Source organism: Rhinichthys klamathensis, unplaced genomic scaffold (assembly GCF_029890125.1).
Source record: "Rhinichthys klamathensis goyatoka isolate OS25496 unplaced genomic scaffold, OSU_Roscu_1.1 h1tg000134l_1, whole genome shotgun sequence".
NCBI classification, from domain to species: domain Eukaryota; kingdom Metazoa; phylum Chordata; class Actinopteri; order Cypriniformes; family Leuciscidae; genus Rhinichthys; species Rhinichthys klamathensis.
The window spans coordinates 1,105,402-1,122,007 of record NW_026606669.1 but is presented as its reverse complement, the minus strand read 5'-3'; the positions used below and the strand labels follow the sequence as shown (position 1 = coordinate 1,122,007).

The window sequence follows — 16,606 nt, the reverse complement described above, 5'->3', positions numbered from 1 at the left end:
AACATTAAAAAGGGTGGATGAACTTTACTTTTAATTAAGTTCCATTCAGACCGCATCAGTAAGACACTATTCGTTTGTTTGTAATAGAGATAGCAAGATAGTTCTATCCCCATTATGTCAGTATATTATGACCTTTTTTCCTCTCAGGCTCTGAACAGTTTAATGGCCCTGATGAAGCTGATGGGTCCAAAGCACATCAGCTCAGTCCGAGTGAAGATGATGACCACACTGAGAACTGGCCTGAGGTACAAGGACGACTTCCCAGAGCTCTGCTGCAGGTGTGTTTCTAGTCTGAGTGATTGCATTGAAGAGGATGTGCAAATAGATTCTGAAGAGCATCAGAAGTTGTATCTGCGTGAGAGTGCTGACGACGAGAATCAGATGTTCTTTAATTAGTGTGCCGTGAGCTCAGCAGGACGCCTGGTTTGCATTTTTATTTTAACAACGGTTAAGCTCAACACAAACCATCTGTATCTAATATGCAATCAGTTTAGAGGATGAAACCGTAATTGCACTTTGCTCACAAAATAACAAGGATATGGGCTTTATTGTTATCTTACTGGTTTACAGGACGTGGGATTGTTTCGTGCGGTGTCTTGACCCGTCTTATCTGGGTCCGCTTCTGAGTCATGTAATCGTCGCTCTGTTACCTCTCATCTCCATCCAGCCTAAAGAGACAGCGGTGATCATGCACTACCTCATAGTGGAGAACAGGTGTGTGTTGTTCCTGCTTTCTCTTGTTTTGTTGAAGGCTAGATTTGGTTTATTTCTCTAAAGGATTTAGGATGATTTTTAGATAATTTTATAGATTAAAAAGTAGGTTTTTTTACAGATTAAGTAGTAATGTTGATTATTAATGTGTTGACAACATACTTATTAAAGGTAAAGTGTATACTTTTTGCAGCACTATGATTGAAATGATTTTCAATCAGGTTTCCTAAACATTCTGTAAAACCTAACAAATGTCTAATAACTAATACTATAAACTAATACTTTTTAGTTGACTTGACTTAATGTAGAACAGTTTGTTGTAAAAAAAAACTTAATTGTAAAAATGTAGTAATCTGTACTAAATATTTGTGTATAGTATTTGTTACTCAGAAAAGTTAAAGGGATAGTTAAGCCAAAAATTAGAATTCTGTTATCATATACCCACTCTCAAATTGTTCCAAACCTGTATACATTTCTTCTGATGAACACAAAAGATGATGTTTTGAAGAATGTCGGTAACCAAACAGTTGATGGACCATAGTAAATTACTATTCAAGTCAAAGGGGCCTATCAACTGTTTGGTTACTGACAATCTTCAAAACATCTTCTTCTTCTGTTACAAACAAAAGTTATCTATGTCAAAAATAATAAAGTACTTGCAATTTTTAAAGTAAATTGGTTTCATCAGGTTTTCTAAGTGTCGTCAACTACTTGCAATCTAGAGATCTCCCCTCCCGCCTCAAACTCACGCTATTGGCCAAATTTGTTAGCTTGTTATAGTTTTCTCTGCATATTAGATTAGAACAATTATTTTAACATTGAAAAATTACACTATAACACTAAAAGTATCATTTTAATGTATTTTGTTTTTTGGGTAAAATCCTTTCTTCACAATCTTTTCATCTCAGGGAGGAAGTACAAGACTTTCTTCATGAAATCTACTTCCTTCCTGACCATCCAGAACTGAAAAACATTCACAAGGTCCTTCAAGATTACCGTAAGGTACGACCTAAACAAACCAATCACATCAAAGTATAAATAACAGTGTAAAACTTTAAAATCGTGCTACACGTTGTGACTTGACAATCAATCAAATGAAATTATTTCTATAATGATGGTTGTGATGCACTATTCTTCAACAACAGCAAACCTCAAAGAGCACCGACACGCAGACAGCACTGCAGCTCTCCATGCGGGCGATCCAGCATGAGAATGTGGATGTACGCATCCATGCGCTCACCAGCCTGAAGGAGATGATATACAAGAACCAGGTCAGACTCGCTCTTAAGAAATTAGAGAGCATTGCCAGCTTGGATGCAAAGACATCAAAATGCCATACATCTTATTACCTGTAAATCATATCAGCACAGTATGTACAGTTTTTTTCTCACTCATTGCAGTTAGTAAAATGATAATATTTTGTGTAAGTACAGTTAGTATAAGAGTCTGTATATCAATAATTATTCACTAGATTCAGTATTATATAAATGCAACATAAAGTATGTAAATACAATATGGGATTGTAAGCATATTATTAGAAACCAGGCTTCAAATGCAATAAGGGCCTGAAAGGTTGAAGACCCCTGATCTACATATATTGTTTGTTCTACAGGATGCTCTATTAAAACATGTCTTGGACAGTGAGATGGTAGAGCCGGTGATCTCTCAGTTAGTGACAGTGTTGCTCCGGGGCTGCCAGGACGTCAATCCTGAAGTCAGGCTTTTGTGTGGGGAATGCCTGGGGGAGTTAGGAGCCATTGATCCTGGTCGGCTTGACTTTTCACCTGCTGACACTCAGGGAACTGGATCAACATTTGTGGTAAGACTTTCCTCAGACACTTTTGTTTTTTGTTGCTACGTATATGTATCAAGCAGAATCTTGAAGATCATGTTTTAGGTGTGTAGCTTTTGCATTTTATGCATTCCAAATGTTATGCACAGAATAAAGAGAGTGTCTTTATGCTTTTTAGAGTGGGATCGATGATCCAAATTTTGCCTATGAACTCCTGACAGAGCTGACCAGAGCCTTTCTGGCCTATGCAGATGATGTGAGAGCTCAGGATGCTGCGGCGTACGCCATGCAGGTATGAACTGGGCCAAAGATACTGTCCCTTGGGACTTTGATATTGTCCCTTTCTTTGGTGTTTTATAAAACACCATATAGTGTTAATCACATCACCAAATACTGAAATACCTTATACTTTTGCCCCTGGTTTCACAGACAAGTCTTAAGCCTAGTCCCAGACGGAAATTCATTATTGAGCTGTTTTAGTTGAAAAACACTTGCACTGACATATCTTAAAATATGTAATGTGCATTTATAAAAGCCACTTAAGTGTAGGGATGCACGATGATATCGGGACAACATCGGTATCGGCCGATAAAAGCTTAAAATGACCATCATCGGTATCGGCCGATATGAATATTTCTGCCGATGAGTCTTGCCGATAGGGTGGCGTGTTTCCTATGCGCACGTGACGACCGTGAACGAAGCATGAGCGCCAGCAACTTAAACTTCCAACTAGGGGTGTGCGTCTCACGGTTTTTGATCGTGGACGATTAAAATGTCTCCACGATCTGCTTTTGAAGAAAAATCATAGTATCGTGCATTCTATCAGTTCAATTCTGGCGCCTTCATCTCAACATACTGTACAACGCGACGTACATTCACATCACATCACATGTAAACGCAGAGGTAGAGTTACACTTACGGGACACTGCAATTCACAAAAGTTCATTGTTTGCATGTGCGTCAAAGTCTTGCTAGGTAAACATGTCATTCACGTGCTGATGCGCTGTTCTAACATCCGCTTTTCTGAGCGCGAACACCCGACGCTCACAGGAACTAAAAGCCTGTCACAGCGCCTGCATACTGGACTAATCTTTCGAGTCTTATTGCGCTGATACTGTCAAATACACATAAGGTTTACATAAACAAAGTTGGTTATGTCTAAAGTGAAAGCAAACAGAAAATCTGCTTGTCAAATGCGTGTATATTAGACGCCTCGCGTTACTCGCGTGCAGTTCTTAAAGAGACAGTAATAATATTCTGCCGCTTGTCTTTAAAGAGATACTGCACCCAGAAATAAAAATTCTGTCTATCTAATGTTGTTTCAAACCTGGATTCATTTCTTTCTTGTGCTTAAATATACTATGGAAGTCACTGGAGTACAGCAACTGTTTGGTTAGGCACATTCTTCCAAATAACTTTTATAATTTCAACAGAAGAAAGAAACTTGAGAGAGTAAATGATGACAATTTAAATTTTTGGGAGAACTATCCCGTTAATGTTAATAAAACAACAAAACACAGAGGAAATCACTCACTGCTCTTGACTGAGAACATTAATAGAAGCTTTAATAAGCTTTTTTTGCACTTAAAAAAAAAAAAAAAATATATCGGTATCGGCATCGGGCAAAATTAGTTTGAAAATATCGGCATATCGAATATCGGCCAAAATCCTATATCGTGCATCCCTACTTAAGTGTCCTACTTGAACAAAGGTCTAATCCTGGGTTTACGAAACCGTGCCTAAGACTTCATATATTTTGTTTACACTTAAACTTTTTTATATTTTAGGCTGGACTAAAACATGCCCTAGATATTGATTGAACATGATTTGATTCTTTATTATTGTTCTTTATAGATCTTTTGCCCTTTAATCTTTTGTGTATTTTTTTATTGCAATTAAATGTACAGAGTTATTTTTGTCATAAGAAAAAAGGATATAAACCTGTTAAGAGGACAACACTTGTGTACCTTAATTCAATACTGTGCCAAAAGCTTGAGCAATTATCGTGATATGAAAATTTGATACCTTCCCATGCCTACTTGTGATTTACATTTAGAACTGCCTTGGGATTTTTTTTTTTTTTTTAAGTATTTAGCAAGGAGATTTTTAGTTTAAATTATATTAGCTTAAAATAGGTAGAAAGAAACTAAGGTTGAAACGATAATTATTTTTTGTCATTGACGATAACCTATTCAACTTTTGTACTATTTTCTTTGAATAATTTTTTTTAAAAACATTACAACTAAAACCTTTAAATGCTACAAGTTAATTTAGGCATCACAACATTATAATGTTTTGAAAATTATTTTCATTTTGAGTACTGCATTCAAGCTGTATTATTAAATTATTAGTTTTTAAAAATGATCTTAAAATTATTATATTAAGTGAGCGTTAGATGACGGCAAATCTAAATGTAAAAATAGGTTAAATAAGCTTGTATAATAACATTTACAGATATCGAATGATATTTAAAAAATCTCAAATATTGGCCGAGAACCATTTTGGTACTGATATGTTGTGTATCCCTAGTAGAAACATTCAAGTTGTCGATTTTAGGATAGCTAAACTCTGTAAACTTTCAGGAGCTGCTATCATTATTTGATTGTCGGGAGGGCAGGACTGATTCACCAGGTCGCCGTCTATGGAGAAGATTCCCTGAGCAGGTTCAGGAAATCCTGGAGCCACATCTCAATACCAGGTTGGACATGATTATTATGCATGACTTGTTGTCAGCTGCTTTTATTACATGCATAAAACTGACTTGTTTTAATCATCTGAAGGTATAAGAGCTCTCAGAAGGTGGTGAACTGGTCGAAGTTGAAAAAGCCAATATATCTTAGCAGCCGTGGAAACAAATTCTCTGACTGGTCTGCAACCTGGGCAGGATATCTCATCAGTAAAGTAAGTTCACATCTACTTGTTTTCCTGTGCTATCAAACATCACATATTTGTAAAAGGCTAATTCTCCCTCATCTTTTCATGTGTTTTAGGTTAGACATGAGCTTGCTGGCAAAGTGTTCAACTGCTGTAGCTTCATCATAAAGCATGATTACAAAGTGACCATCTACCTGCTGCCCCACATTTTGGTCTATGTGCTGATTGGATGCACTCAGGAGGAGCAGCGAGAGGTACAAATTCAAACTCTGTAGAAAAGGACAAGCTATTGATTTTTGATAGGAAACGGTCCGTGTAGTTTTTCTCTGTAAAGTTTAGTAAAAAAACCCAATAATATTGCCAGTGAAAAAGGCTGTTTCTGTTTGTGTCCTGTAGGTGAATGAAGAGATCATGGCAGTCCTGAAGGAGGGTGACCCGCGGTTATTGCGACTGCAGGATAATGCCTCCAGTCTGAGTCAGCTCAGCACACAAACAGTCTTCTCCATGCTGGACCATCTCACTCAGTGGTCCCGCCACAAACTACAGAGCCTGAGTACCAACAAGAGGTCAGGAAAACATGGCAGAGAGCAGCCGCAGGCACAGGCAACAGGTGAATTACAAAACAAACTTCTGATTTCAGTTCATAAAAGCTGATGGTAATTTATTATTAACATCTTGACATTATTAGGAATGATAATAGACCATTTGTCTGTGTGTTCTTTTTTTTAATCTTTATTTACAAATTCTCATCAAACATAAATTCATTTAAGTCGGCATCAATAGCATCTCAAAAATACTGTTCTGAGTAAAATCAATACGTTATGGATTATGCCATTATTTATTTTCCTTATAAAATCTTGCAAACAAACATTAAACAAGGAAACGGCAATGCTGTGCGAGTTACATATTTTAAGGTTTGGGGTCGGTAAGGAAAGAAGTAACAAAAATACAGTAACAGCATGTTTTTAAAATATTATTACATACAATCTGTATTTTATTATATTTTAAAATGTCATATTTTCCTGTGATGGCAAAGCTGAAATTTCAGCATCATTTTGTAGAAACTGATGCACTCTATTCAGGATTCTTTGAAGAATACAATGTTTAAAGCAACAGAATTTGTTTTGAGAAATATATATTTTTTAATCTTTATTGTCAGTTCTGATCAATTTAATGTGTCCTTGCTGAATAAAAGTATTATAAAAAGGGGAATTCCTTAAATATTTTAAATGTTTTTCATAATTGAAAAGTCAAGAGACATGTTGTCATCATATTTTGAGAAAAACCCAGGTGAATTCTGTAGATCTGAAATAGTATAAAACAGTTTTAAAGTTTGTTCATCCTGTACAATTCTATGCATTAATGTAAATAAAATGTTTTTGCTTTGCTTCTGGAAAGTAATTCTGACTCTTTCTTTGTCCTCTTAGGCCCAGAGAGCAGTGAGTATCAAAGCGTAGTAGCCTTCCTCAACAGCATTCCTCAGGATGTGCTGGCCAAGGCATCCTTCCGCTCCAGAGCCTACACACGGGCTGTCATGCACTTTGAGTCCTTCATCCGTGAGAAGAAGCAGAACATTCAGGACCATCTTTCATTCTTACAGGTCTTACCAGTCTACAGATTTTTGTACGAGTTGTAATGGTTGCTGGTTATGGTTACTTACTAAAATAAATAACTGTAAAATATTGATATTGAGTCAAAATTACTTTATTATGTAAGAAAAAAATTGACTGGTGAAGTGATGTGGAGACATGAAACTTGCACTAATGTTCAGAAGTTTGGGGTCAGTCAGATTTTATAAATGTCAGATTTTCAAGGCTGCATTTATTTGCATTTATATCAAAACAGTAAAAACAGTAATCATGTATTCCAGAGAGTCATATAATGAAATGAAATGCAGTTCTTTAAAACTAAATGGGGTTAGAAAATATTTAGAGAGAGTTGAAAACTGTTTCATGCACATTAATCTCATTATTACTTTCCGTTCTTAAGCTATCTGTTATAACCTGTCTTCTAGACTATGTATGCGGCCATGCACGAGCCAGATGGTGTGAGGGGGGTGAATGATCTGAGGAAGGAGGAGCCGTCATTGAGAGAGCAGATCCTGGAGCATGAGAGCATTGGACTTCTGCGTGAATCCACTGCTTGCTACGACAGAGCCATCCAACTCGAGCCAGACCAGGTCAGCACCACACACACACTCTTATTCTTATAAACACCTGACAAATGTAGAGACGTGTGTGCTTTGACAGGGCTTGATTCTTAGTAAAAAAATAAAATTAAACTTAATGTTAAACTTAAAGGAGCTGTATGTAAGAAATGTATTTCAATGAATCATAAAATGACCCTGAAATGTCACTAGACATTAAGAAATCATGTACATTTCAAATACTTATATCACTGACAACAGTAGTCTGGCCAGGATATCGTCATTTAAATAGTGCAGTTGCAGCCCTCAACTGATATTGATGTTGGCATGTTGTGTTTTGGTCTGATGCTCCACCCTCCACCTATCTACCAATCACGAAGTCAGTAGTGTTGCGGCATCCGGGTTGCCAGCTCTGCTCAGTTACCACAGCTGCAGCTCGTCACGTTCCTGCTGGATCCTGCAGCCGATCTGGCAACCTCGAGTCAGGGAGGAGGGGGAGGGGATACACCACTCTACAGTAATTTGACAGTGATTGCAGTACTAGTTTTGGCCACAATCTTACATACAGCTCCTTTAACTTAAAGGGGTGAAATGAATAATTATTTAATTATGGAAGTAATTATTATGCAGTGTTGGAGAAAGTTACTTATAAAAGTAACTCCCTAAAAAAGTAACTGTTTGTGTTACTTAGTTACTTTTTATGGAAAGTAATGCGTTACATTACTATTGCGTTACTTTTTCTCACCTGGACTGGGTTTGCTTGTTTCTTTTTTGTTAAATAAATAAATAAAAAGTTATATTTTTGTCAAATGCCCTTTCACACCGAAAAAGAATTGAATAAGCCTCAGGATGAAGGAAATGTCTGTACAGCCGGGGGCCATTGTGGATTGCAGAAGAATAAAACACAGGAGATGAAAGATCAACACTCTTACTTCAGCAATACAAACAAAACGAAAACTAAACACAAATGTGATGTTTATCTAAAGTAATTTTTGCTTATTAGTATGGTTAAATTAGATCATGGAAGGTCAGCAGCAAAGACATTGGTTAAAAAAGTGAGATTATTTAACATATTTAATTATTGGAGATTTGTGTAATAATCCGGTTTTGCATTTCACTGGTTTTATTCATTTTAATGAATACTGAATCTGTTTTTGTGCGTGTGAGATTAGTAAATCCATGCTCACATTTAGTCTAGAACTACGATAAGCACCATGTTTACACAGCGCACACAACTCCTCTGCGCTTACTCACTATTTGGGGACAGGAGAGGTGTCAGTCAATACATGGGAAAACAAAGTAACTTGCGTTACTTATTTGAAAAGTAACTCAAATATTGTAGTAAATTTAAAAAAGTAATGTGTTACTTTGGTAGTTACTAGAAAAAAGTAATCTGATTACGTAACTCGCGTTACTTGTAATGCGTTGCCTCCAAAACTGTCTATAGGCATACTTTAAACCCTATCTGTATACACACAAGAGTTATTGTTCCAGAACTAGTCAAATATTGAACAATATGTGTATTAAATTAATCCTCTTAGTCTTTACTTTCTTATTTTTTGTATTTTTGTTACTGATACTTTTCCCTCTCACTTTCTTATCTTTGTATGCAGCTCATCCATTATCATGGGGTTATGAACTCTATGTTGGGCCTTGGTCAACTCTCCACAGTAATAACCCAGGTCAATGGAGTTCTTGCAAGCAGGTAGGCATACTGATGTAAACTCAGTCTTCTGGGTGATTCAGTGAGACTGTGGTTTACGCAACCCCAGGTTTTGTGTTTTTAAACTAACGTTATTTCATTTGCAAAGGCCACGTTGGAAGTCCGATCTAAATGCTTACCGGGTCGAGGCAGCATGGAAACTGTCAAAGTGGGACTTAGTTGAGGACTATCTTGCCTCTGGTAAATGATTTTGCCTTTTCTAGAAACAGAGAAATGTTTGTCAGATTGATGAAGCATTACTTTTTGTCATTTCTGTTTTATAGATTGTAAGTCCAGCACATGGGGTGTCAGACTTGGCCAAATGTTGCTGGCTGCCAAGAAGCAAGATTCAGAGGCATTGTATGAAAAGCTTAAAATATCCAGGAAAGAGCAGGTTGTCCCTTTATCAGCTGCCAGTTTTGAGTGTGGCACCTATCAGAGAGGATATGAGTACATAGTCAGGTAATCCGATGGTTGACAGTTTCAGAAAAATAAAAACGTGACATTTACAATACAAATACAATGTGTTCAAATGCATTTTCGACTAAGGTGTTGTGTCTTAGGCTGCACATGTTGTGTGAGTTGGAACATTCCTTAAGTGAGCTGCAGAAGGTAAGCACAGAAGCTGGAAGATCCAAGAAGCCTGAGCCCAAACTCAACTGGGACGCCCGCCTACTCATGACCCAAAACTCATTCAGAGCCAAGGAACCCATCCTGGCACTGCGGAGAGCTCTTCTCAGTCTCAGCAAGGGGTATGAGCACATATTACTCATACTACATATTTCAGTGCAAAATGTTTCACGTCGCTTCTAGAAAGCCAAGTAATTAGCTAATTTCTGATAATGATGCTGAAAATTCAGCTTTGCTTTGACATTACATTTGTAAATAAATACCATCTAAGTGAGCATAAGAGACTTTCAAAAACATTTAAAAAAAATCATATTTATTCCACACTTTTGACCAGTAGTGTAGGTTTCAAAAGACATGACCATGAGTTTCGGGTGAACTATTTAGTTTGAGTGGATATGAGATAAAAGAGTGATGATGACGACTTCTTTGCAGGTCTTCGTGTGAGGAGCAGGTTGGCGAGTGCTGGCTGCAGAGTGCTCGTGTAGCCAGAAGAGCTGGCCATCACCAGACAGCCTTCAACGCCCTGCTCAATGCTGAGAACTCCCACCTCTCTGAACTCTTCATCGAGAAAGCCAAATGGCTCTGGTCTAAGGTTTAGCAGCTCAGCTTAATGTTGTTTATGCCAATGAAGATCTGTTTGATGGGGGTCTTACTCCATCGTTGAAATTGTAGTAATAAGGAAAGATGATGTTGTTACAGGGTGATGTGCATCAGGCTCTGATAGTCCTGCAGAAAGGTGTGCAGCAGTGTTTTCCTGATGACCAGCCACTCACAGACCCCAAGAGAATCCAGATAAAAGGGAATGCCATGCTGCTGGTGGGCAGATACATGGAGGAGACGGCCAACTTTGAGAGCAATGCCATCATGAAAACCTATAAGGTATTTCAGTCAATCACATTCATGGACAAATGGAACAAAAATCAGATTAATCGGTCAATGTTTCTCTTTCATGCAGGATGTCACCTATCTGTTGCCAGAATGGGAGGATGGGAACTTCTACCTTGCCAAATACTACGACAAGGTTATGCCTATGGTCACTGACAACAAACTGGAAAGACAGGGCAACCTCATTCGTTATATTGTCACTTATTTTGGAAAGTAAGATGTTTTCTATTGGTAATCCCCCTATAGGGCTTTCATTCAGCAGTTCGAAATGAAATGTTTCAATGTGTGAAAGTCAGATACAGTAATGCTGTGCTTTCTTCATAGAGCCCTGCAGTTTGGCAATCAGTATATCTATCAAGCCATGCCCAGAATGCTAACCTTATGGCTGGACTATGGAGCCAAAGTTTTTGAGTTCGAAAAAGGTAAAGCACAAAAATGGCTGAGATGATGCACTCGTTTTATTAATGCATCGATTAAAAATCTTGCAGATTCATATGCATTGATCTTATTAATATTTTAAATCATTTGTGTTGGACAGTAATTGATTTAAAATGCAAAAAGAATTGCAATTTGGTCAAATGTTTGGTTACAGTGTTATTGTTACATGTGGTTACTGTAGTAATAATACATGCAATTAACCCTAAACCACACCTTCATCCTAACCCTATAGTAATTTCATGTAGTTAATTAATATTACTCAGTACTTAAATGTACATTGTTATACAGACACCTTAAAATAAAGTGTAACCAAATTTATATATACATGTATATTTTGTGAGCAATATAACACTAATGAATAAATAGTAACAATAACAATTATTATTATTATTTTGTTTGTTTTTTGTCTACATACATTACAGAAAGTATTACAAAAATGATGTTAAAGGGGTCATGACAATGGATTTTTTTTGTATTTATGTTCCTTGAGGTTCACTTATAATGTAAATAAAGTTTAATGCACAAAAAACAAAAACATATTACATGCGAGTTAGTGTTTTGAATACATTATCCATATAAAATCGTAATTTACAGACAAAGCATTATGAAATAATTTACTTACGGTTTGTGATGCACTTATTCGGAGTTCTTTGCAAAATCTCCATTACACTGTGCCACGTTTACAAAACAAACTGGTCTGAACAAACAATAATCCTTTGACGCGATCCAGGACGCCACTTAAATAAACCATACACTTATTTCAGATGCTGGGATCCTTCTGAAGTCTGTTCAGAGACGCAAATGATCCGTTTAAACTAGATGCGTCAAAGCGAATGTTCTTTCACTTTTCCATTTGTCCTGTTGTCGGCTGACTCAAGTGTGTGGAGTATGTCAGAATCTGAATGCGCATCTGTATACTGTATGCAGTGTATTCAGTGTCAGTGATTATAATGGGTTCTATTTGCTTTTGACGTGACGCTTACATCCAGTGTAGGCAAATGTCAGCCAATAAGCAACTGAATGCCAGTGGGCGGGGCCTATGTTGAGATGATGTGTTCATCGATGTCTTGCTTTGGAGGCAGTCATATGCATAAATATTTGCCCATGTTACATCACAGACCCCGCAATATTAAAATGAGCTGTTTTTGGAGCTTGATTAAATATAAACTTTGTATGTAATGAGGATGTTTTAAGCTATGAAACTTGCATGATGTTTCAAAGACCTCTTAAAAGTCAAAAGATCAAAGCCAATTTGATTTCTCATGTCATGACCCCTTTAATGCATTTTTAAAAATACTGAATTATTGTATGCGTATTGATTCGAATTGGGTCACTGTGAGTTTGCAGTCCAATTCAAAATGCTTTTGACTCAAAATCGATCGACTATCAAACCGATTATTCACTGCTCTAATTAAAACAATCCTGCTTGCCCCATCTTTTTCAGCTGGCCGCTCTGACAGAGTCCAGATGCGGGCTGAACTTACTAAAATCAATTCCGTCATCAGCGAACACACTAGCAACCTCTTGCCTTACCAGTTCCTCACAGCCTTTTCACAGCTCATCTCCCGAATCTGCCACTCCAACAACGAGGTCTTCGCTGTGCTGATGGAGATTGTTGCCAAAGTCTTCTTAGCTTACCCACAACAAGCTATGTGGATGATGACTGCTGTGTCAAAGGTCAGACACCTCAGCCACATCTATAACTATAAATGTCTTTTCACAGGTATTAATTGTTGATATGCTTTTTAAAATGTATTTTAGTCCTCCTATCCGACTCGAATGAACAGATGCAAGGAGATCTTGAAGAAGGCCATCAGTCTGAATAACTCATTTGGGAAATTTATCGGAGATGCCAACAGACTGACTGACAAACTGGTGGAGCTCGGCAATAAACCAGTAGGACAAGACTGTACCACTAGTGAAAAAATAATATTTTAATTTCCAAGAAAACAGCCTTTATGCATTTATTAGTGTTTCATAATTCAAAATTCATTTTTTATAATCAATTGGTTCTTGAATTAGTCTTGCATATTATGGATGCAGTTATAAACTGTTTTTGTTTAATTGTGTAGGTGGATGGAAACAGCAGCACCCTCAGCATGAGTATACACTTCAAAATGCTGAAGAAACTGGTGGAAGAGCCCACTTTCAGTCAGATCCTCATCCCCCTGCAGTCTGTCCTGATACCCACCCTGCCCTCCACTGGAGGAGCCAACCCCAAACACGACGCCTTTCCAGGGCACTGGGTCTACCTCGCCGGCTTCGATGACACCGTCAGTCCCACCTGTTTCACCATTCCCCAGTTTTTTGGCCACATGATGCATCACATTCACTCTCATTTTAAAAGATGAATTATTCATGATATCATTATACGTTTCATTTCAAAAAGGTGGAGATCTTGGCATCCTTGCAGAAGCCAAAAAAGATCTCGCTCAAAGGCTCGGATGGAAAGTTCTACACCATGATGTGCAAACCCAAAGATGACCTGAGGAAAGACTGCAGGCTGATGGAGTTCAACTGTCTCATTAATAAGGTAGTAGCGTTGTGCTGTTGCACTAAATACCGCAATAATTGATTGCATTTTCCCGAGAACTTGCATAATAAAAATGCGCCGTTGTTTGTTAGTCTTTGAGGAAAGATGCAGAGTCTAGACGGAGGGATCTGCACATTCGAACATACGCCGTCATCCCTCTGAATGAAGAGTGCGGCATAATAGAGTGGGTCAACAACACAGCGGGTTTACGCCACATCCTCACAAAGCTGTATAAAGAGAAAGGTGTGCTGATTTCATAGCCTCTACTGATATACAGTGGACAGTGATTTAACACTGATTGTAAATTTGTTACATGACTTCTTTTTAATGTTTAATTACAACTTTGCACTTAATCACATTTGATATTTGTGGTCAGAAACTCACAGAAAGCTTGTCATTATCATAAAATAAACACTGTATCACTCTCAAGTGCTTTATTTTGGATAATGACCAGCTCACAGTACATTATCCTGCTTATTACATGGCTACTCACCAAATAAATTAATATACAGTACAAAAGTTTGGGGTCAGTAAGATTTAAAAAAAAAAAATTAATACCTTTATTTAGGTATTTCAAAGGGTTTCTATTTCAAAATAAATGCTGTTCTTTTAAGCTTTCTGTACATTGAAGAATCCTGGGAAAAAATGTATCTCGTTTCTTGAGCAGCAAATCAGCTTATTAGAATGGTTTCTGAAGGATCATGTGACACTGAGGACTGGAGTAATGATGCGGAAAATTGCCATCACAGGAATAAATGACATTTTAAAATATATGGGGTAAAATAGCTATTTTAAATTGTAATAATATTTCACAATGTTACTATTTTTACTGTATCTTTGATCAAATAAATGGATCCTTTCTTAAAAAAAAATACTGACCCCAATCTTTTGAACAGTATTGTACTGTATATGGGCATGAAATATTGATTAACCAATCAGAATCAATTTTCGATGTGCAAAACATTTTAAAAAGAGTTTATTCAGGCTGTCAGTGTCTCCATGAAGTCATTTTGACACAGTTGAGTGAAAATGTATTTGTTCTTTTAAACAGGGATCTATGTCAGTGGGACGGAGCTGCGTAAGCTGCTTTTGCCAAAAACAGCTTCTTTTGAGGAGAAGCTGAAGCTGCACAAAGATGTGCTGTGTGCCAGACACCCACCGGTTTTTCATGAGTGGTTCCTACGCACATTTCCTGATCCCACCTCTTGGTATATATGACAGGCTTTTTTACGACTCACATTCATAATATCTTTGCACTGTTGTATGCTATTATTTTCTTAATATTATCTATTAAAAGTGAGCTTAGGGCAATTCAGTAGAAATTCGCCTACATGAACATCTTCACACATGGGACAAATGTGGCATTTCACAGGTACAACAGCAGGTCTGCTTACTGTCGCTCTACTGCGGTCATGTCTATGGTGGGCTATATTCTTGGGCTTGGCGATCGCCATGGAGAGAACATTTTGTTTGACTCTTTAACCGGCGAGTCCGTCCATGTGGATTTCAACTGCCTCTTCAACAAGGTTTGAGAGGAAGTCATGAGGAATGTGTCTGTATAATTTGATTGCTCCCTAATACTTGATACCCCTGGGTAACTAGAACAAATGTGTTGTGTGGTGCTTAAGGGGGAGACATTTGATGTTCCTGAGGTGGTTCCCTTCCGGCTCACTCAGAACATGGTTCATGCAATGGGGCCCATGGGCACAGAGGGTCTGTTCAGACAGGCCTGTGAAGTCACACTCAGACTCATGAGGGACCAGAGAGAGCCACTCATGAGGTGAACATCTCACAACTTACACTACCATTCAAAAGTTTAGGGTTTGTAAGATTTTATCATTTTTTTTCAAGGGTCAAATAGTATTACTATTTAAAATAACTGTTTCTATATTTTAAAATGTAATCTGTGATGTCAAAGCTGAATTTTCAGCATCATTACTCTAGTTTTCAGTGTCACATGATCCTTCAGAAATCATTCTAATATTCTAGAAACAAGAAACATTTCTTGAATATTCAAGTAGAAATGCATGAGTATCTAAAAAATAACATCTCTGAAACCAAATATCTGCTCTATGTTGAGTATTTCGAATGTGCTTAACATATCATAGAGTATTTGATTGCATAATTATCTCTTTTATATTCCTTATCAGTGTTTTAAAAACATTCCTGCATGATCCTTTGGTGGAGTGGAGCAAGCCTGTCAAGGGTTCCTCTAAAACACAAGTTAATGAATCTGGAGAGATCCTCAATGAGAAGGTACTTCATCAATTAGTTGCTTCAGCCTGAATGAGGATGCATATCTGTGACGTACAGTATATCATATGCATTTTATATTCAGCTAAGCAGGATTGAATTATAAATAAACATAAGGCATTATTGTTGGAATACACTTGCTTTGAGTACTGTAAGTGCTTCATCTTTATGTGCAATTTGAGCTGTTGCGTTTCAACTATAGATTAAATAACAAGCTTAAGTAATAGTTGTAAAGAAATATTTCATAATTTGATTTTGTTCCACTCTAGGCTAAGACTCATGTTTTGGACATTGAGCAGCGTCTTCAGGGAGTGATCAAGAGCAGAAATAAAGTGATGGGCTTACCTCTGTCCATTGAGGGCCACGCACACTACCTCATTCAAGAAGCCACTGATGATAATCTCCTTTGCCTGATGTACCTTGGATGGGGTCCTTATCTGTGATGGACATTTGCACTTCAGAGTTTGAGACCAAAACTCAAAATAAGCTTTCTGTTTAGTTCCATACTTTTTTTTTTTCTGTATTTTGATATATTTGTCACTGTTATTTTCAATGTTCCTCAATAGGTTAATTAAATTTCATTTATGTTTCAAGAAACTTCTTTCATATGTGTTCTGTTTTGAGGGAATTAAAGGTAAAATA

The 16,606-nt window shown here is 37.3% G+C and overlaps 1 protein-coding gene across 2 annotated transcripts in view; it reads left to right on the top strand.

The window, feature by feature from the left end:
• atr (ATR serine/threonine kinase) overlaps window positions 1-16,564 on the top strand; it is a 28,239-nt gene extending 11,675 nt beyond the window's left edge. For both annotated transcript variants that reach the window (XM_056257019.1, XM_056257017.1), the window contains exons 18-47: window positions 148-278; window positions 571-714; window positions 1,620-1,713; window positions 1,857-1,982; window positions 2,324-2,530; window positions 2,682-2,795; window positions 5,086-5,201; window positions 5,284-5,404; window positions 5,494-5,631; window positions 5,774-5,987; window positions 6,805-6,977; window positions 7,392-7,556; window positions 9,137-9,228; window positions 9,335-9,426; window positions 9,510-9,687; window positions 9,789-9,977; window positions 10,288-10,447; window positions 10,555-10,734; window positions 10,811-10,953; window positions 11,065-11,162; window positions 12,623-12,855; window positions 12,940-13,074; window positions 13,251-13,451; window positions 13,568-13,711; window positions 13,804-13,954; window positions 14,763-14,919; window positions 15,084-15,237; window positions 15,340-15,491; window positions 15,862-15,967; window positions 16,234-16,564. In XM_056257019.1, coding sequence (XP_056112994.1) covers window positions 148-278; window positions 571-714; window positions 1,620-1,713; window positions 1,857-1,982; window positions 2,324-2,530; window positions 2,682-2,795; window positions 5,086-5,201; window positions 5,284-5,404; window positions 5,494-5,631; window positions 5,774-5,987; window positions 6,805-6,977; window positions 7,392-7,556; window positions 9,137-9,228; window positions 9,335-9,426; window positions 9,510-9,687; window positions 9,789-9,977; window positions 10,288-10,447; window positions 10,555-10,734; window positions 10,811-10,953; window positions 11,065-11,162; window positions 12,623-12,855; window positions 12,940-13,074; window positions 13,251-13,451; window positions 13,568-13,711; window positions 13,804-13,954; window positions 14,763-14,919; window positions 15,084-15,237; window positions 15,340-15,491; window positions 15,862-15,967; window positions 16,234-16,407 — 4,482 coding nt within the window. In that variant the 3' untranslated portion in view covers window positions 16,408-16,564. The remainder of the gene's footprint in view (window positions 1-147; window positions 279-570; window positions 715-1,619; window positions 1,714-1,856; window positions 1,983-2,323; window positions 2,531-2,681; window positions 2,796-5,085; window positions 5,202-5,283; window positions 5,405-5,493; window positions 5,632-5,773; window positions 5,988-6,804; window positions 6,978-7,391; window positions 7,557-9,136; window positions 9,229-9,334; window positions 9,427-9,509; window positions 9,688-9,788; window positions 9,978-10,287; window positions 10,448-10,554; window positions 10,735-10,810; window positions 10,954-11,064; window positions 11,163-12,622; window positions 12,856-12,939; window positions 13,075-13,250; window positions 13,452-13,567; window positions 13,712-13,803; window positions 13,955-14,762; window positions 14,920-15,083; window positions 15,238-15,339; window positions 15,492-15,861; window positions 15,968-16,233) is intronic.
• Window positions 16,565-16,606: the final 42 nt, after the last annotated feature.